General features: G+C 39.2%; 1 protein-coding gene across 1 annotated transcript in view; it reads right to left on the bottom strand.

Moving 5' to 3' along the window:
* The window catches only part of MCTP1 (multiple C2 and transmembrane domain containing 1), a 259,309-nt gene that overhangs the window by 113,158 nt on the left and 129,371 nt on the right, over positions 1-16,780 (bottom strand). Inside the window, exons 7-9 of the mRNA XM_061479092.1 lie at positions 15,392-15,556; positions 13,689-13,819; positions 1,188-1,374 (exon numbers count right to left, since the gene is read on the bottom strand). Coding sequence (XP_061335076.1) covers positions 1,188-1,374; positions 13,689-13,819; positions 15,392-15,556 — 483 coding nt within the window. The remainder of the gene's footprint in view (positions 1-1,187; positions 1,375-13,688; positions 13,820-15,391; positions 15,557-16,780) is intronic.

Here is a 16,780-nt window from a genome sequence, read left to right as displayed (position 1 = left end):
GCACAATACCTTAGCTCTCAGTTGGTTTAGGAATATTATGTTTAGCCTCACTAAGTCACCTCTATTAAACTGTGTTTATGATAACACTATTGGTGTCTGAGTTGTACAAGCATTAGCAGACAGCTGATTCAGTGGAGATAGCCAGAATAAATTTGCTGAAGCGCACATCCTGCTAATCTGTTTGAAGAATATTGTAGAGCATTAGTACTAGCACTTCATGTTATCTGCACAGCCTGATAAGGTACATCTTTATTAAATCCAGTTATTGAAAGGATGTCAGTCATGGAATAGGACTATTTTAAAATCTTTAAAAAAATAAAATAAAATTAAGCAGTTCTTTGTTAATCAGAGGTTTAATGCCTGAGTGTCTAGAGAAGCCTTTCTAAACACCTGGCAGCATTGTACAATAAAAGCTTTGTAATTTTAAGAGGAAATAGCTATGCTTCTTTTTTTTTATTTTTTTTTTTTAATTTTATTTCTCCATGTGTAGTGAAACAGTTACTTTTAGTGATTTAAGTACTAGCGAACACTGGAGTAAGAGCTCCCCTCTCTGTTGATTTGATAAAACTACAGATTCTGAGTAATGTGTGGAAAATAAAAAAATTTTGCTTTAGAATATTTTTAAATAGAAATATTGCTTAAAACAATTATTGTGATGACACAAAATAAAAATATTTTGCTTTGGAATATTTTTAAACAGAAATATTGCTTATTGTGATGACACAAACAATTATTGTGATGACACAAAATACTAGTCCAGCCTGTAATGTGCAGGTAAAAAAAAAAGTTTTCTTGCCCTTTTCTAGATGTTCAAGAAAAGCTGAAAACTGCTGGCATGTCAAACCATTTGGAGTAAACACTCACTAGAAAGTATACAGTCACTGACTGACCCCTTAGTTATTTTGTACTTGGTAAAATTATCTGCAAGGCAGTAAAACTAACTTCTTTAACCACATCAAATAGCTGAATCACTATGTTAAAAAGCCCTATTGTATAAAGAGGATTTGTGTCCTTCTTGATGTTAACTGTACCAGCTGTGATAACACTAGTAACTAGCTTAAATGATTGTCACTGGCTGAGTGTGATAAGAATATAAGAGATGTATTTATGTTTTTCCTCCCCCAATAGCTACTATTTATATAAGCAAACATTTTGCAAGCAAAGGGCAAAAGAGAAGCACTGCATACATATCTCTTCAGTATCTCCTCTCGCTCCTTCTGGTCCTCCAGGGAGTTGGCGGAGAGGTCAGAGATAGTGACTGCAGCTGAGGCTGTGAGAGTGACCAGCAGCACCAGGTATCCCTCTCCCTCCTCCAGCGGCATCTCCAGTTTGTGGGTTTGTTCTTTACTCAGGGTCGACAGGTCAACCTGGCACCTATGAACAAACATTCTCCATCAGCATGCAGATTTCTTCACATCAAACCAGAGCACACTGCCTTACTTGCCTTCAGCCAGACAGACAAAATAAGTAGAAATCCTGTTCCTTCCCAGCTTGTGGGAGGATTTCTCTTCAGCATCAACCTATGCCGTTTGTTTGACCTTCTTTTTCTTTTTTTTTTTTAAAGGTACAACCTGTTTTCCATGTGAGCATTAAATATTGAAAAGAATGTAGACACTAGAAACAAGGTTAATTAACGTGCCTTACTCGAATGCCGCCAAAGAGAATTTTAAAAATCCAGCTTTGGATGCAAACTGTTTTTTTAAATACACCTCTTGTATAAACACAAAATGGAAGTTTTGATGTGAATATTTTTCATGCCATTCATCTAACAACAGTAAAAATCCCCCAAATAAATAAATAAATAAATAATTGAATTGAAAATCTGCGCGGACTTAATTGTGATGGAGTTGGCATGACTGAGCATAGAAAACCAGGACTGAAGCACCACCCAAAAGGCTCAGCTCTCCTGCAGTAAGCTGTGCATGGCTTGTGGTCAAAGCTCCAGGCAGGCATCTAGGATAAAACCTTATGCCACAACCCCCTATATAATAAGATGACTCTGGTTGTAATGAGCAGGGACCGCTTATAACTGCACAGACTGGCTGCAGCCTGCTTGATCCCCTTCTGAATTAACCCGGGTTGTTGTACTGTACACTGAGCTAATGAAGAATGGCTTTGTACGTGCCAGCCAGCAGAAATAGCTTTGCAACACCTTTAAAAATAAAAGGTAGAGCATCGAAGGGAAAAGAGTATCACTGCTAACAAAGAGCTGTCCACAAGCTTTTAATTAGAACAAAAATACCTTAGGGTGAGTCATTAGTCTGTGCAAAGCTTAGAAGTTTTAATATTTTAATTTGTATAATTCACTAATTTCAACTTTCCTAGATTGCAACTCTGAGCATGCTGAGAAATTTAACATCTATGTCCAACGTAATGCCACTGTGCACTGCTCTGGAATTTCCATGAAAAAGCACTATTTGGAATACTTCTGATAGCATCCCCCAGTAATGTTTTGCCAATTCATTACTCTAAATACAAACAATAACAGTATTGAAATAAAGTAAATGAATATATTCTACATACAGTTAAGTCACTGAATACTCTGCTTTCAAAAGCGACTATTTAATGTGGCAACCACATGTTCTGTATGCCACTCTCACTAAACTAAACATCTAGCAAACTCTTTTCATAAAATGTCAATTGATTTTGAAGAGAAAGATAATGTGGTGACCTCAGTGCCATTAAACTGAGAAAAAAGTGGCAGACATGAATAAATAGGCATTTAAGGACAGGAAATAGCCAATTATGAGAATAAATGCAGCCTCATAAAACGGGTCCTGTGCTATCACAGGCAGATTAAATTTGGTACAGGAAAATTTTGTTTTTATTTTTTTTTTAAATTTACTGTTTGCAGTGCAGCTTTCAAAATTGAAAAAGCTCATAGAATAACAAGGTTCAATTATTTTACAATTGAAAAATACCTCCAACTGACATTGAATTCTGAGCTGATTATTTACATTTTAGATTGAACCCTTTCAATGATCAGGAGTGAGAAATTAAATTAACAACTGTAAGGAAAGAGTAAAGCTGTTGTTAGTGCAGCCTGGTGGTCAATGTAAGTGTCATACATGTACAAAGACTGCCAAATTATTATTTAGGCTGCAGTAAGGTGTGTAAAGCCCTCCTCAAGATAAAAAATATTGGAATCAAGTATCCAAAGCAGGAGATGCCCCTGGTTTAAATATTCTTTGATAGTTAATTTCAAAACAGATACCACTCAAAAACACATCTCTGCAACAATCTTTAAACAATAATCATTGAAAGAACCAGACTAAACTCTCTTAAAGAAAGTCACTATGATACAAGTAATGTAGAAATAATCCACTTCTGATTCAAAAACAGGCACAAAAAGCTACCCCACCAGAACAGAAAAATCTACATGCATCAGAAAACTGTGATGACAGTAAAGCTATATGGTTTACATCAGAGTTCCAAGTTCTCCAATTCCTGAATTACAGGACACTTGCAACATTAATAGTCCTTGCTATTTTTTATTTAAGTCAAAAGAAACAATTGGTTTTACCTGTGCACCTTTGCTATATCTATAAAATGTTCCTAATATCCTAACATCTAGAATGAAGACCTAAGAAACATGTCACCACTGTCTGCTTGATAGATCTCCATGAACACCCCATCACCAGCTTGGTACTTCCTAAAACCATACAACAGGTCAGAAGTTATCTGGAAGCTTCTTCCACCAGGTGCTTTAACCATTTTAACAGGAAAAATACCTTCTGAGGGCCCGTAGATAACTTGATGAAAACAGTAACTAAAGTGGGCCAGCAAGAATGCTGGAGAGGGGCTTTGGACAAGGGGCTGTAGGGACAGGAGAAAGGGAAAGGCTTTAACCTGACAGAGGGGAGACTGAGATGAGATCTTAGGAAGAAGTTCTTCCCTGTGAGGGTGCTGAGGCCCTGGCACAGGTTGCCCAGAGAAGCTGTGGCTGCCCCATCCCTGGCAGTGTTCAAGGCCAGGTTGGATGGGGCTTGGAGCAACCTGGTCTAGTGGGAGGTGCCCCTGCCTGTGGCAGGGGGTTGGAACTGGATGAGCTTTAAGGTCGCTTCCAACCCAAACCAGTCTGTGATTCCATTAAGGAGTGTGACCAACGTTTTTCATGGAAATTCAGGTTGAGTACATTTCTGTAAGTACACCGCTGGGTGAAAGCACATTTCTTGTTCTGTGCCATGTCCCCTCCTCTGCCTTGTAGGATATGCAGCTTCTAAGAAACCTGGTTTTACTGAGGCACTGGCTAAACACTATCCTAGAATACCTTTAGAATACCTAGAACCCTATCCTAGAATAACCTTTACAGACATCAGTAGGAAACTCACAAACTTCTATTTGGCTTAGTTTCCTTTCAAGCCCTGAAGTTAACAAAAAATTTCTAAAGATAAATAGCTTTGGAAAGTTCAAGTTGACAATACCCCTTTACATATTACTGAGAGTATATACAAGTATTCCAAGCTTTAAAGCTTTAGCAATTTTGACTTTCGCATCAGTTAAGATGTTCTGTTAAAAGATATTTGTCACAAACAACTGTTCCCATGGAGAACAAAGATGCTTTGAGGATGAAGGTGAATTTGAATGTTATCAGAATGTGATGCAGAATGATACTGTTGTGGCAGAAAATTTTGTCTTGCATTCTCAAATTGAGGACAATGAAAAATTACAGCCATTTGAGACCATAAGTTGCATAAAACTGCCAGCTGTCATGAAGCAGGAGATAATAGTGATTATAGACAACTCCATTTCTCATGGAATTCCTAGTTACATGGTGCTGCTGAAAGAAAAAGTTCTCCAGCTTTGAAGAAGTCAGCCTGAAGAATTCATAGAATCATATAATGGTTTGGGCTGGAAGACCAAAAGGTCTTAAAGACTTTAAAGACCACCTGGTTCAAACCTCCTGCCACAGGCAGGGTCACCTTCCATTAGACCTGGTTGCTCCAAGCCCCATCCAACCTGGCCTTGAACACTGCCAGGGATGGGGCAGCCACAGCTTCTCTGGGCAACCTGTGCCAGGGCCTCAGCACCCTCACAGGGAAGAACTTGTGCCTAAGATCACATCTCAATCTCCCCTCTGTCAGGTTAAAGCCACTCCCTCCTTGTCCTGTCCCTACAGGCCCTTGTCCAAAGCCCCTCTCCAGGTTTCCTGCAGCCCCTTTAGGCACTGGCAGCTGCTCTAAGGCCTCCCCTTAAGGAGCTTTCTCTTCTCCAGGCTGAACCAGCCCAGCTCTCTCAGCCTGTATCCAGAGCAGAGCTGCTCCAGCCCTTGCAGCATCTCCGTGGCCTTCTTTGGACTCACTCCAACAGCTCCATGTCCCTCTTGTGTTGTTGCCCCAGAGCTGGACACAGGACTGCAGGGGGGGGGGGTCTCCCCTGTCATGCTCAGTTTCTCATAAACCAACATCCCCAAGCCATTAAAAATGGCCATTAATTTCACAGACAGATTTTCAAGCATGGCTATACATGGCATTTCAGGGAATTTCTTTTTTTTAGTGCAGTTTGAGTATTTTGCATCTCTCCATTGCCCCTCACTGTATGGTCCCTGCAGTACCTGACCCATGTCAGCATTGGAAGTGGTAGGCAGGGGCTCTGGCTGGCTGACTATTCCAGGAGAGCTATGGAGGCACATCTCGGACTAGCTCTGCATATGAGCATTATCAAGTGCCAGGTGGATCTGGATTTTCGGCTTTTGGGAGATCACGAGGAAATAAAAACATGAGTGCCTCAAGCTCGTGTACCAAAGCATCACAAGAAAATTGCGTGGAAACAGGGTAGAGCTCCCATGGAAGGAAATTTGAAGATTCAAGGGGAATCCACCACTTCTCTGAAACTGTGTTGAGTGTGCTAATCACCCAAACTGTTAGAAATTCATTTCTGATTTATTTTTAATTTGAAATATGTATGGCCTTTGGTTCTTTTAATGCCTTCGTTTACTCTGTTGAAAAAGCCTTTAGTGCTCGGTGTTTTCTTCTAATGGAGGTACTTACATATCAAAATCATCTCTCTTCTTGATCTTCTTTTTGTATGCTAAACACCTTCAGCTCCCTATACATTTCCTTGGAACATATCTCCTACAGCTCTCAAATGACTTTTTGTAACTTTTCTGATCCAGTGAAATTCTCCTGCATCCTTTTGAAAGTGTGGAAGCCAGAACTAAATGTAGTATTTTATTATCAGCATGTCTAAGAGGTTAAAATCACCTCCCCTCTCTAGTTCTAACAGAATCTGGAATGTAAGACCGCATTAGCACCCTGGTGAAATGTCCTTGCTAACGGATGAATTACAAAGGTAGCAACATGACATAGAAGGCCTCTTAAAAGCCAGGTGGCCAGGCAAGGGAGAGACAGCAGACAGCAAGATCATTTTCTCACATGACAAAATAAAGCATAAAAGAGGAATTGGCACAATCCTAAGTGATAGGGACAGAATAGCACCACTTGGCTACAACCCAGGCAACTTAATTATCATCAGGACTTGTTCAGGAAGACAGCCTTTTAACTCCACTGTGATCCAGGTCTATGCTGTTCCAAAGGATGCCAGGGAGAGGCCACTGTGTGATTCTGCAATTAGAACTGAGCTGGACACACATCAGAAGCAACGAGGCATGAACTGCTACAATCTGTGAGACTCCATATCCTTTATGAGCAGAGTACAATGTTCCAGTAAAAACAAGAAACAATCAGAGAGGGGTAATTCTCCAAGAGAAAGCACTGACAGAAAATGACACGGTTCGGGGGGACAGGACCACAGTAACGTGAAGTTCTTGAAAGAACCAGAGCACGGAATTCTTACGTGTAAAGATAATGACAAAGAAATAAAAAGACAGATCCTACATGATGCTTGTGATTGGTGATCGATAAAGGTGGCAGACTGAAAAACAGATCTCCCAAAGGAGATGGAGACTGTAACTTGGCTAAGTAGGACACCAACTCTGGGGGAGAGTGGTGGTGAAACTGGGAAGAAGGAAATGATCCCTGGGAAGATGGAAAGGATGCCAGGAGACTGGAGAATATTCCCAGGAAGTTGAAAGGCGTTCACATGAAGCTTGAGAAGGTCACTGGGAAAACAGAGAGGATTCCAAGGAAGCTGGAGAGGATCCTTGGAAAGCTGGGAGAACTCAGAAGGACCTGGAAAGGGGTGCTTTCATGCAGCAACACATGGAAAGCAGGAAAGAGCTCTGCAGTTTGGGCTAAGTCAGTCTTGCAAATGGAAATATGAGAGCTAGATGAAATACAGGACAATGTCACTGGTCAATGAGCAATTCCTGAATACAGTCAGGTGTTTATTGCTTGATGAAAGAAAGCCTATGCCACAAAATGCTGGTGGAGGATTTTGAAATGACCAATTAACATCTTCCTAAGTACAGCTCTTCACAATGAAACCACGGATTTACTTTGAAGACCACACAGACAGAAAAAAAGTAGTTGCAGACCTTTTGTGTGCTGGTATTTCCTTTGTTGTACCTGTGGCACCGCCATACGCTCACAGACAAGTGCTGCTAATGTGTCATATGTGCAATTTCTTTGCAGCAAAACAGACATCGTTCTGCTTTCACAAACATCGTGTCTTCCTAAATGGTTCTCTTCTCACTAGTTGGTCCAAACAGCTTTGCAAGAGCTGGTGTCGTGGTTTAAACCCAGTCAGACAACTCGTTCACTCACTTCCCCCCCTTCTTGCCCTCCCCCTACTCCCGGAGGGACAGAGAGGAGAATTGAAAAGAATGCAACTCCCACGGGCTGAGATAAGAACAGTTTAGTAACTAACGTATAACACAGATCACTACTGCTACCACCAATAATAACAATGATAAAGGAAATAACAAGGGAAGAGAATACAACACCTCACCACCAGCCAACCGATAACTTGCCCACCCCCCAGCCCGAACAAGCTCCGACCAATAAATTTTTTCGGAATGTCACCAAGAAGGAGAAAAATATCTGCTACTGCTGAACCCAGGACAGCTGGGAAAGCTCCAACCTTCCACAAATCCTCACAAATACCTATTTTACACCCCTAACCGCTTTTTACACTTATTGTCATGCTCCTCATGTTTGGGCAGTTACTCCACTTTTCCTTCTCCCTTGCACTTATTTTGCCATTCTTCTGTCATTTGGTGGGAGGCAGGGGGTCAGAAGAAGGATCCATAAACATAATCCAGAAATATAATCCATCTTGTGTGCAGCATTCTGTATTTCAGAATACATTGGAGAATACTATCAATTTTGCAACAGTATGTGGACATAACAACTATCAGTAAGAGCTGTAAATAGTGAAATACCTGATAAGAGAAAGTTTCTGAAGATACGGGAGCCAAAAGTGAAACTTTTTTGGCTTTCTACCAGAACAGCAGTGCCCCTGCACTAACAGAACTTAAAATTTTGAGGGATAGTAATAAATAACGTGTGGAATACCTAAAGGCAAAATTTTGAGATGCAGTATTTATATCCAACTCCCTTAGACAATTCAAAAATGGAGATGCTCAGCACCCCTCAGGACTTGTCAAGGGCCAGCCTACCAGAAGCACTTTAAGATTTTAATGCTTTGGGCAAAATCTTCATTTTACATAGAGAAACAGAACTGCAGAAATTTAACTTTAGTCTTGTTTAATCAACAAACTATTATACATCATTCTATTGCATGCATCACCAAAAATCTCTATAGCTTCATTACTGTGAAAATAATACAGTTAAGGTATAGCAGGTTAGGTGCTGAAAATCTCAATTCTTAGTTTTTAATATTTTAACTTTGTATTTCGTAATTATGGTGTGTATCCATGCACACATGCACACAAAAATAGATCTGAATCTTCATGACAATATTCAGGGAGATTTCGTGTTCTACAGATAAAATTAATAAATAGCCTTAACAATTACACAATATTCTACACAATTGTTCTTAATTTGCATAAGATAGGAAAAAAAGATAATATCATCTACAAATACTGATGAAAGTAGATCTAGATGATGTAAACAGTAATTTCCTGGCAAAAATATGAGTAAAATTTAATGTCATTTTAACAATAAACACACATTTTTCATAACAATAAATAATGCTATAAATCCTGCTGTACTGGACTGCAAATAACTGCAGCTGAAAAAAACTGTATGACATGGGATTTACTTATCCTGTATGTTCACAGAAACAACTTATTCTCTGACAGCACTCATTCTTGGCAATTTATTGCACCTGTCAGCAGCCAATTTGTTCAGATTACTGCTATGCATAAATTTGCAACAATCATGAGGATTTATCAGCTGATTATTGTAAAGGTGACAGTCAGGATCACCCTCAAAAACAGAAATGATAAGCAAGTTAAATAATTACATGAAGACTAAAAGCATTCCACCTTCATTTTGATCTTAGTATTAGCTACATAAACCTACAGCAATATATGCTGATAGTAATAGGAGTAAATTGAGTCAATATGGATGAGAAATTGTTCGCTTATAGCAAAAAAAGTGAATGTTGTATGTACTCAAACTGAACAATATACACACAGACTTACGTATTTCTACTTATCAGATGAAGCAATTACTAATAATGCTCTCTCAAGTCCATACGCTTGTTTGAACTCAAGAATGCTGCCCCTGTGGCTTTAGCTGCTGGTGCTTTCCAAAAAAAACCCCAAATTTCTAGAGCTCGTGTCTTTGGACTTGGAATCACAGAATCAGGCTGGTTTGGGTTGGAAGGGACCTTAAGATCATTCGGTTCCAAGACCCTTCCACAGGCAGGGACACCTTCCACTAGACCAGGTTGCTCCAAGCCCCTGCCATGAACGCTGCAAGGGATGGGGCAGCCACAGCTCCTCTGGGCAACCTCTGCCAGGGCATCACCACCCTCACAGTCAAAAATGGGGGGGGTTTGAAACAAAAAAACCCAAGCAAACCCAAAACCCAAAACAAAAACCAACCAATCAACCAGAACCCCCCCCCTCCCCCCCCCCCCCAGTCTAAACTCTCATGATGATGAAAGAGTTGTGGGCTTTTTTAAAAAAAATAAGATATTCAGAGGAATGCCAGAATTTAATCTCCTGCATGATGAAGCTCAGTCCTGGTTAAGCCCTGTGATTCGTCATACAAATCAGCATCTGGTCAGAAATATGTCTTTCCTGAAGCTTTCATCTGAAGTATTTTTCCAGGCTTTTAAAATCCTGAAAGAAACACTGAAGTGGTTATACTATTTCATTTTTTTCAGAGTATTCCAAGATGAAAGTCCACAGGGTGCTACATCCTTTAAATTCTCATCGAAAATGCACACCAAATCGAATTGTATAAAAACACAGCGCTCAAAGAATGGAAAGCTATCACTGCCTCCTTCCAGGAACTCCCATACTGAACTTGCCTGGGCACCAAGATGAAAAGGGAGCTTTATGACAGTTCTGTGAAAGACATGTCTTTCTCCTTCTCTGAATCAGGATGCCATGCTGTAATTCACACTCTCTAAACACCTTCCTCTCTCTTACAAACCACCCCTTCCACTTCCACCCTCCTCCTGCCATGCCACCCCAAAGCCAGGATCTCCCTTTCATGTCTTCAGCCTTAAACATCTTTTATGTCCTCCTGTTCTCAACTACAGATTACAGTCCAAGCCCTCGCAGTCTGAGCACATGTGCCACTGCCACCTTGTCACATTCCCAGCTTCACCTGGCCCTGAACATGTTGCAGCCTAATGAGCATGACAATACGTGCAGGGGGCACAGACATCTACGTTCCTGACTTCCCACTTCTTTTATTTCACTGAAGTCCAGCAGAGACAGATTATGACTGCAGGAGAAGTTATGACATTTTGCTTTGGAATAAAATCTGCAAGTTACAGAGTTTATCATAGTAAGAACGTTTCAGCTTAAGGGGATTTCCCATCCTGTTTTCAGAAGGAACCCGGAGTTTGTCCCTTCAACCTCTCACCCGGCGACCCTCTTCTCCCACCTCCAGCTCTGTTTGGAACTCCTGAACCAATCTTAGGGATGGCTCTCTTCAAAGAGATCCCCTGGCAAAGCTGCTTGGTAATGCCTGTTTTTCCACTAGCCTTCACACATGTTCTGTAGCAGATGAACATGGGGGATGCAAAACCTCAATACCATGGATGAGAGGTGAGAACCACTCCTTAAACAACTTTTTCTTTTGTTTTCTCAATTTGGTCTGCTGTGCCCCTCAATGAATAGGATCTCTTCAATCAATGTGTCTTCTCCCTAACCATAATTCGGCCATGCAGGACATCTTCAAGCAAAATTATTTTCATTTGCATTTAATAAAATTATTCCCATATAACAGCTGCTACTTGCACATTGTTAAAGAAAGGGGGCAGATCACTGTCAGATGAGAGGGATTCCTCTTCATTACTAAGCAATGCAAGAATACCACAAGCAAGTCTATTGTTTCCCTCCCATAGCCTCATTATTACTTTCTCTGGAACCTGAACCAAAATATTAAATATACTTCACATGCCTTGAGAGTCACAGAGACTTAATGGTGGAGCATGACTTGGTCATGGTTTAGAAAATTAATATGCATTTTGCATAACATACACACACTAGCAAGCCTTTAGTGTCTCTACCAAAATACTTCCAAATTTTAGAGGCAGCCTCGAAAGGAGAAACTGGGGAAAAGAGAGGTCAATGTAAAGTGGAGCTGTCAAGTGTCAGTGATTTTTATCCACAGTGACTGGAAAAGAGTGTCAGAAAGGAGGAATATTGAGACCTATTTTTGTATTCAGATTGAGCTTGACAAATGACAGATTTTCATGGAAATCTTCATGGTGAGGAATTTGTTTGCAGGTTGCATTATCCAGAGATAAGGTTCCAACAGAAGGTGAAATGGGAGAGTGTCTGAAAGGACAAACTGAGGAGGCGTTATACATACACTGTCAGCAGAGCGGCCGCAATAATCAGGAGCAGCAAGATTCCAGGGAAAAATACCACTGATCTTGTTAAAATTAGTTATATACTGTAGAAGCACTACAGATCAGCTTTGCCTAATGAGTACCTTTTTCAGTTTAAGTACTACATCTATTTAGGAAAATAATATAAAACAAAACAAGGTTCTCCCATTGAAAAATGATGAAAGCTTCAAGCATTCTTCTATGACTTCTCATGCTATCAAGTATTTTTAGCCAAAATAAAATGTAGAATTCACTTGTTACTTGCAAAATAGCATGCAAGTTACTAAAAAGAGACAGATGCGTAATTAAAGACGTTCAACTTTTTTAGGTATCTGAAAAACTACCCAAGCAGATCACATGTTTCAAGTTACAAATTTTCCTTCTCTGATTTCTCTATCACATTCTTATTTAGATTTCGAGTGCCTTTGAGCAAAAATGGTGTCTCTTATTTCATGCAATGCTCTTACAAAGACTTTATAATTACTGGTAATAGTAACAACGTAAGTGCTGCTTTGATGACAGTCCTTTGAAAACTCACACTTGAAAACTCTGAATCTCAGCATCTTTTGGAAAGGAAGGTTAAAGCTAAGCAGAAAATAGGAACAATTTCCCAAGGTGTATCACATGTTGACATAGGACTAAATTATTTTGTTACTTCAGAAAAATAGTTATTGTTACCATATGCACCAACTGAAATAAAGCCAGGGAACAAATACAACATAAACTTCAAATACATCATCCCTTCCATAGGGTTTCACCATATAAAATAAAATTCTGCTGTGTATACTTTTGAGAAGTGGTTTTGTCGATATTAAAGCTGTTATCTTGCCACAGACTCTGCACGTGTCCTGAGTTCCCACAATTTATGATAGCAAATAAACACAGAATATTACCCAACTGATATAATTTGGTTAAGAATGCCATTACCCTTAACAGAAAAAGAGGAAGGAAAAAGTCAGTAGAAACATAACCACACTGACAACAAAAAGTACATGCTTGGTCTTTTGGATTTCCATTTGTAATTTTAACTAGCAAAAAAAGTAATTCTACTAGTTAACAGTATCAATGCAACCAATATTCTAACACACAATCAACACATACAGGATTAATAATTACAATTATTGTTAATTATCATTTAAGGTGTGATGTAAACAAATATCTGAGCTCTCCAAACAGCACCTACTTTGTGGTTGACATGAACACAAGACAGTTTTTCCCCCTATTAGCTAAGAGTTAACACCATTGTTAAAAAAAAAAATTATCATCTTCTTCTTCCTACATAATAAAATGAAGTGTGACCAGGGAAATTTATACAATTTCTTGAACTCTAAGACAGATCCCAAACCTTTGCTTTTCCCAAATCAGGTGAATGATCTTCTCCGCTCCAAAAGCTGTGTATAGCCTCTCATTACATTTACCTAATAAATTAAAAAAGTAAGTACATAATTCTGGTCTTATGTGCCTATTACAAGCCAGGAGAGTTATTTCTCCTCCAAGCAGGCTGCTGCCATACGGAACCTCCTGCATCTTGAGCTTGACTCTAACGGTGGTATTTTTACTTTGGAAAACCTATCATCAATTGGTAAAAGCTGCCACCTACTGGTTAATAAAAAGTATTTTACATCGTCAAAGTAAAGAATTACATCAATGCAGCAAAAGGTCTCTGCAAAAAATCCTCCCCCACCTTGGAAAAAAAAAACCAGCAAAACCCAAGAACAAATGGTCATAAGAAACAGTTTCAACAGCAAGGCTCATTTTAATCATCTGCTCTCATCTTCAGGGAATAAGAAGGTTGTAAGTGCACAAACCTGCCAATAAAATCATCCTTTTTGCCAGCATCCTTGTCCCAAACGGTAATATCAATAATTCCACCTTGTTCTTCATAGAGATGAAAGTCAAACTGCTCTCTCCACTGAGGATTCAAAGTTTTTGGCATAATCTGAAAGAAGAGCAAAAGGAAAGTCATATTGCCTTGTGCAGGCATGCACTTCCTAGAATTGTGAATTCGATGTTTAGAGGCTGTTCAGAGAGTTTTTTCTGCTTGCACTGTGACTATCTTTAGCAGTGAAAATTAAAAAATAGTAATTAGAAAAGTCCACTGATCAGTTCTCTCATGCCTCTCTGACACAACAGCAACCTTCAAAATCCTGAAACCTGTCACCTTCAAAAAGCCTCCCAAACAAAGGATTTACCCTGGCAATGGGTCCATTTTTTTGCAGAATAATTATGCCCAATCTTAAGTGACAGTTAGCTGTAAAGTTGTGTGTCTGAACCTAAAGGAAAACAAAGCACTGGCAATGACTAGATAGTGAGTGTAGGTATTTAAAAAGAAACGATTGTATCATGTCCTGCTTCCCCAGCTGCAGTAAGCTGTAAGAAAGATGATATCATGGTTTACTTTTTAGGCAATAATACTCTCTGTTGTTTGTTGGTTTTTTTTGGGTTGTTTTTTTTTATTCCCCCAAAACTGTATTTTATTGCCTTTCCTTTGCAGAAAAAAGAATGAAAGTAGCTTTTCTTCTAATTTCAGATGAAAGTAGCTGTCTCCATCATTTTCAGTCCAGTTACTTCTAACAAAAATGCCTTCAGTGGATTTCAGTCTGTGTAATTCTGACCATGCTCTGCAGAACAGAAAGCTTGCAGATTTTTCTACCAAAATGCAAAAGCAGTATTCACAGTGGTCACATATGCAAGAATGGAACTGTCTAGTACCTTCCATACAAAGCAATCACTACTTTCTACATCTACCATTTCTGTGGGTTTGAAAAACAAATGGAAAAATCAGAGAGGATTTGAATGCAAAAATGTTAGGAAAATGTTTAAGTCACAAAATCATGAAATTTGATTTCTTCTAATTTCAGATTAAGAGGCCACAAGGCAGGCTCAGAGTTCTGCAAACACACCTAGATGTTCCTGGCCTCTTCCTTGCATTTTCCTTCATCTGGCTGTGAAAACCACATGGGCTGCCATGGCCATTGAAAGAGAAAGTAAATCATCAGCAGTCCCAGCATCTTTCATAAACAGCCATTTTCAAACCAATAGTTGTCAGGGGGTTAAAAAATAATGGCAATAAAGCCAAGCAAGGCTCCACAACCATCTTCTCACAGATCAATCCTATCTACTTGTTAAACTCCTACATACACAAAACTTTAATGAAACTTGCTGTAACAACACAATGAAGAAAGTGAGAATATAAGCATAACGTGGTTTGAGGATAAGACCTGTACCATCAAATAAAACCAATACAGTCCGCATGGAAAAGCAGGTGTGCCTCCCCACCACCTTGCATTTTTCAGCACTATATTTTTCCCCATCTACTTTTACTTTTTTTTAAATAGCAAAGTAAAAAGAATCATCTAAACAAAACTCCAGCTGTTCTAGCAGCTAATTAATAAAAGAGTAACTCTCCATTGCTATTTAAATAGTCATGCCAGGCAAAAAAAAACCTGCAAACAGGAACAAAACACTTCAAACACAGCCAACGCATATTTTTTGTCACAGCTAAAATTACCTTGCTCTTGTACTTCTGATGCCCCATCCGGAACTTCACATAAGGATCACTTCGTCCATTTGCATCCATTGCCTTTAGTTCACGACCTTCTATTAAGGTAATGCTAACTATCCCTCTCCAAAGCTGAGATTTTCTGTGCAGGTCTGAGAGACGTAAGCTCTGTGTCTGAAATAAAATCAGAGATTTAGTTAAAAACATCCCCAAATTTTTCTATGCATTTTAGTGTGCAATTTCATGTAACTATGAATGTAAAACAACACTCTTAAGCCATTTTGAAGTTATTTGACAGTACATATGTAAACTGTATTAAAAATAAATACTTTGAAAGAAACAAAACAGTGACAAATACACAGGTAATGTCATATGCTGCTTTTGCAGAAGCAAACAGAACAAATGCTAATTAAGGAAATGTTTGGGTAAAATAGTGGGTTTTCCTGCTGCTCTTCTTCCTGTGCTGAAACAACTAAAAAAATTAAAAATAAATGTTTTAAAGTTCCCTCTATTAGTATCATACGATTGAATGAACTTGAACAAACACTGAAATAAACATAAAAAATAGTGAAGATATGAAGCTTCCATTAAAAACAGTATAAACCCATCAAGAGAAGCACAGATGAAGGAAAAATAATAAACTGCAGTGCACATGACAACTATCTCAGCCACTAAAATGCTGTGGTATTTTTACTACAAAAGAACAAGGAAAACTGAATTAAATACCAGCATGTTGGCCCAAGGGTTTCAAAATAAGACATTGCAGAGCTGCTAGTTGGAATTGTTGACTTTGGTTGGGGGTTCAAAAGGAATGACTCAAAGCATTCATCACTGAACCCCACTGTGGCAGAAGCTGGGATTACAAATTTGAGTAATTTAAGATCAGATCCACCCAGCTCTGAGCTACCAAGGTAACAAGTTACCAGAATTGGGGAACACATCTCAGGTGCACCTGAGGAGCAAAGCTGCCAAAGACTCTCCTTGTATCCCGAAATCTTATTTGTTCAAGGTTACCTTACCTATAATCAGAACACAAGGGAGTGAAACAATACTTAAACCCACAAATTATACTTTCTAGGAATCAAAAAAGGCAAGCCTGCATGTATACTCAACTGTAAATTTTTATTTTATTATGCAATGTACTTTAAGCAACAAAGGCTGTATGAGGTCAGCACACCCCCCACCCCCGCCCCCAAAGGACTGCACAGCTGATTTCATCACTTGCATGCTTCCTGTATCTCTGATAGAGGTTTTCAGTGTAAATTTGGTTTGAGGCTAAAGACAGCTGGATGGTGGTATCTATACAAGTTCCCAGGGCAGGAACTTTATTTTATGTTACCTAGGGAAGATCACAGAAAGTACACTGGAGCAAAAGACTCCTGAGAGATGTGTTATAGA

The sequence above is a fragment of the Pezoporus flaviventris genome, unplaced genomic scaffold (genome assembly GCF_033815535.1).
Source record: "Pezoporus flaviventris isolate CSIRO_AGI_PZ_B2104156 unplaced genomic scaffold, CSIRO_AGI_Pfla_v1 ptg000141l, whole genome shotgun sequence".
NCBI lineage: Eukaryota > Metazoa > Chordata > Aves > Psittaciformes > Psittacidae > Pezoporus > Pezoporus flaviventris.
This window is presented reverse-complemented; position numbering and strand designations above follow the sequence as displayed.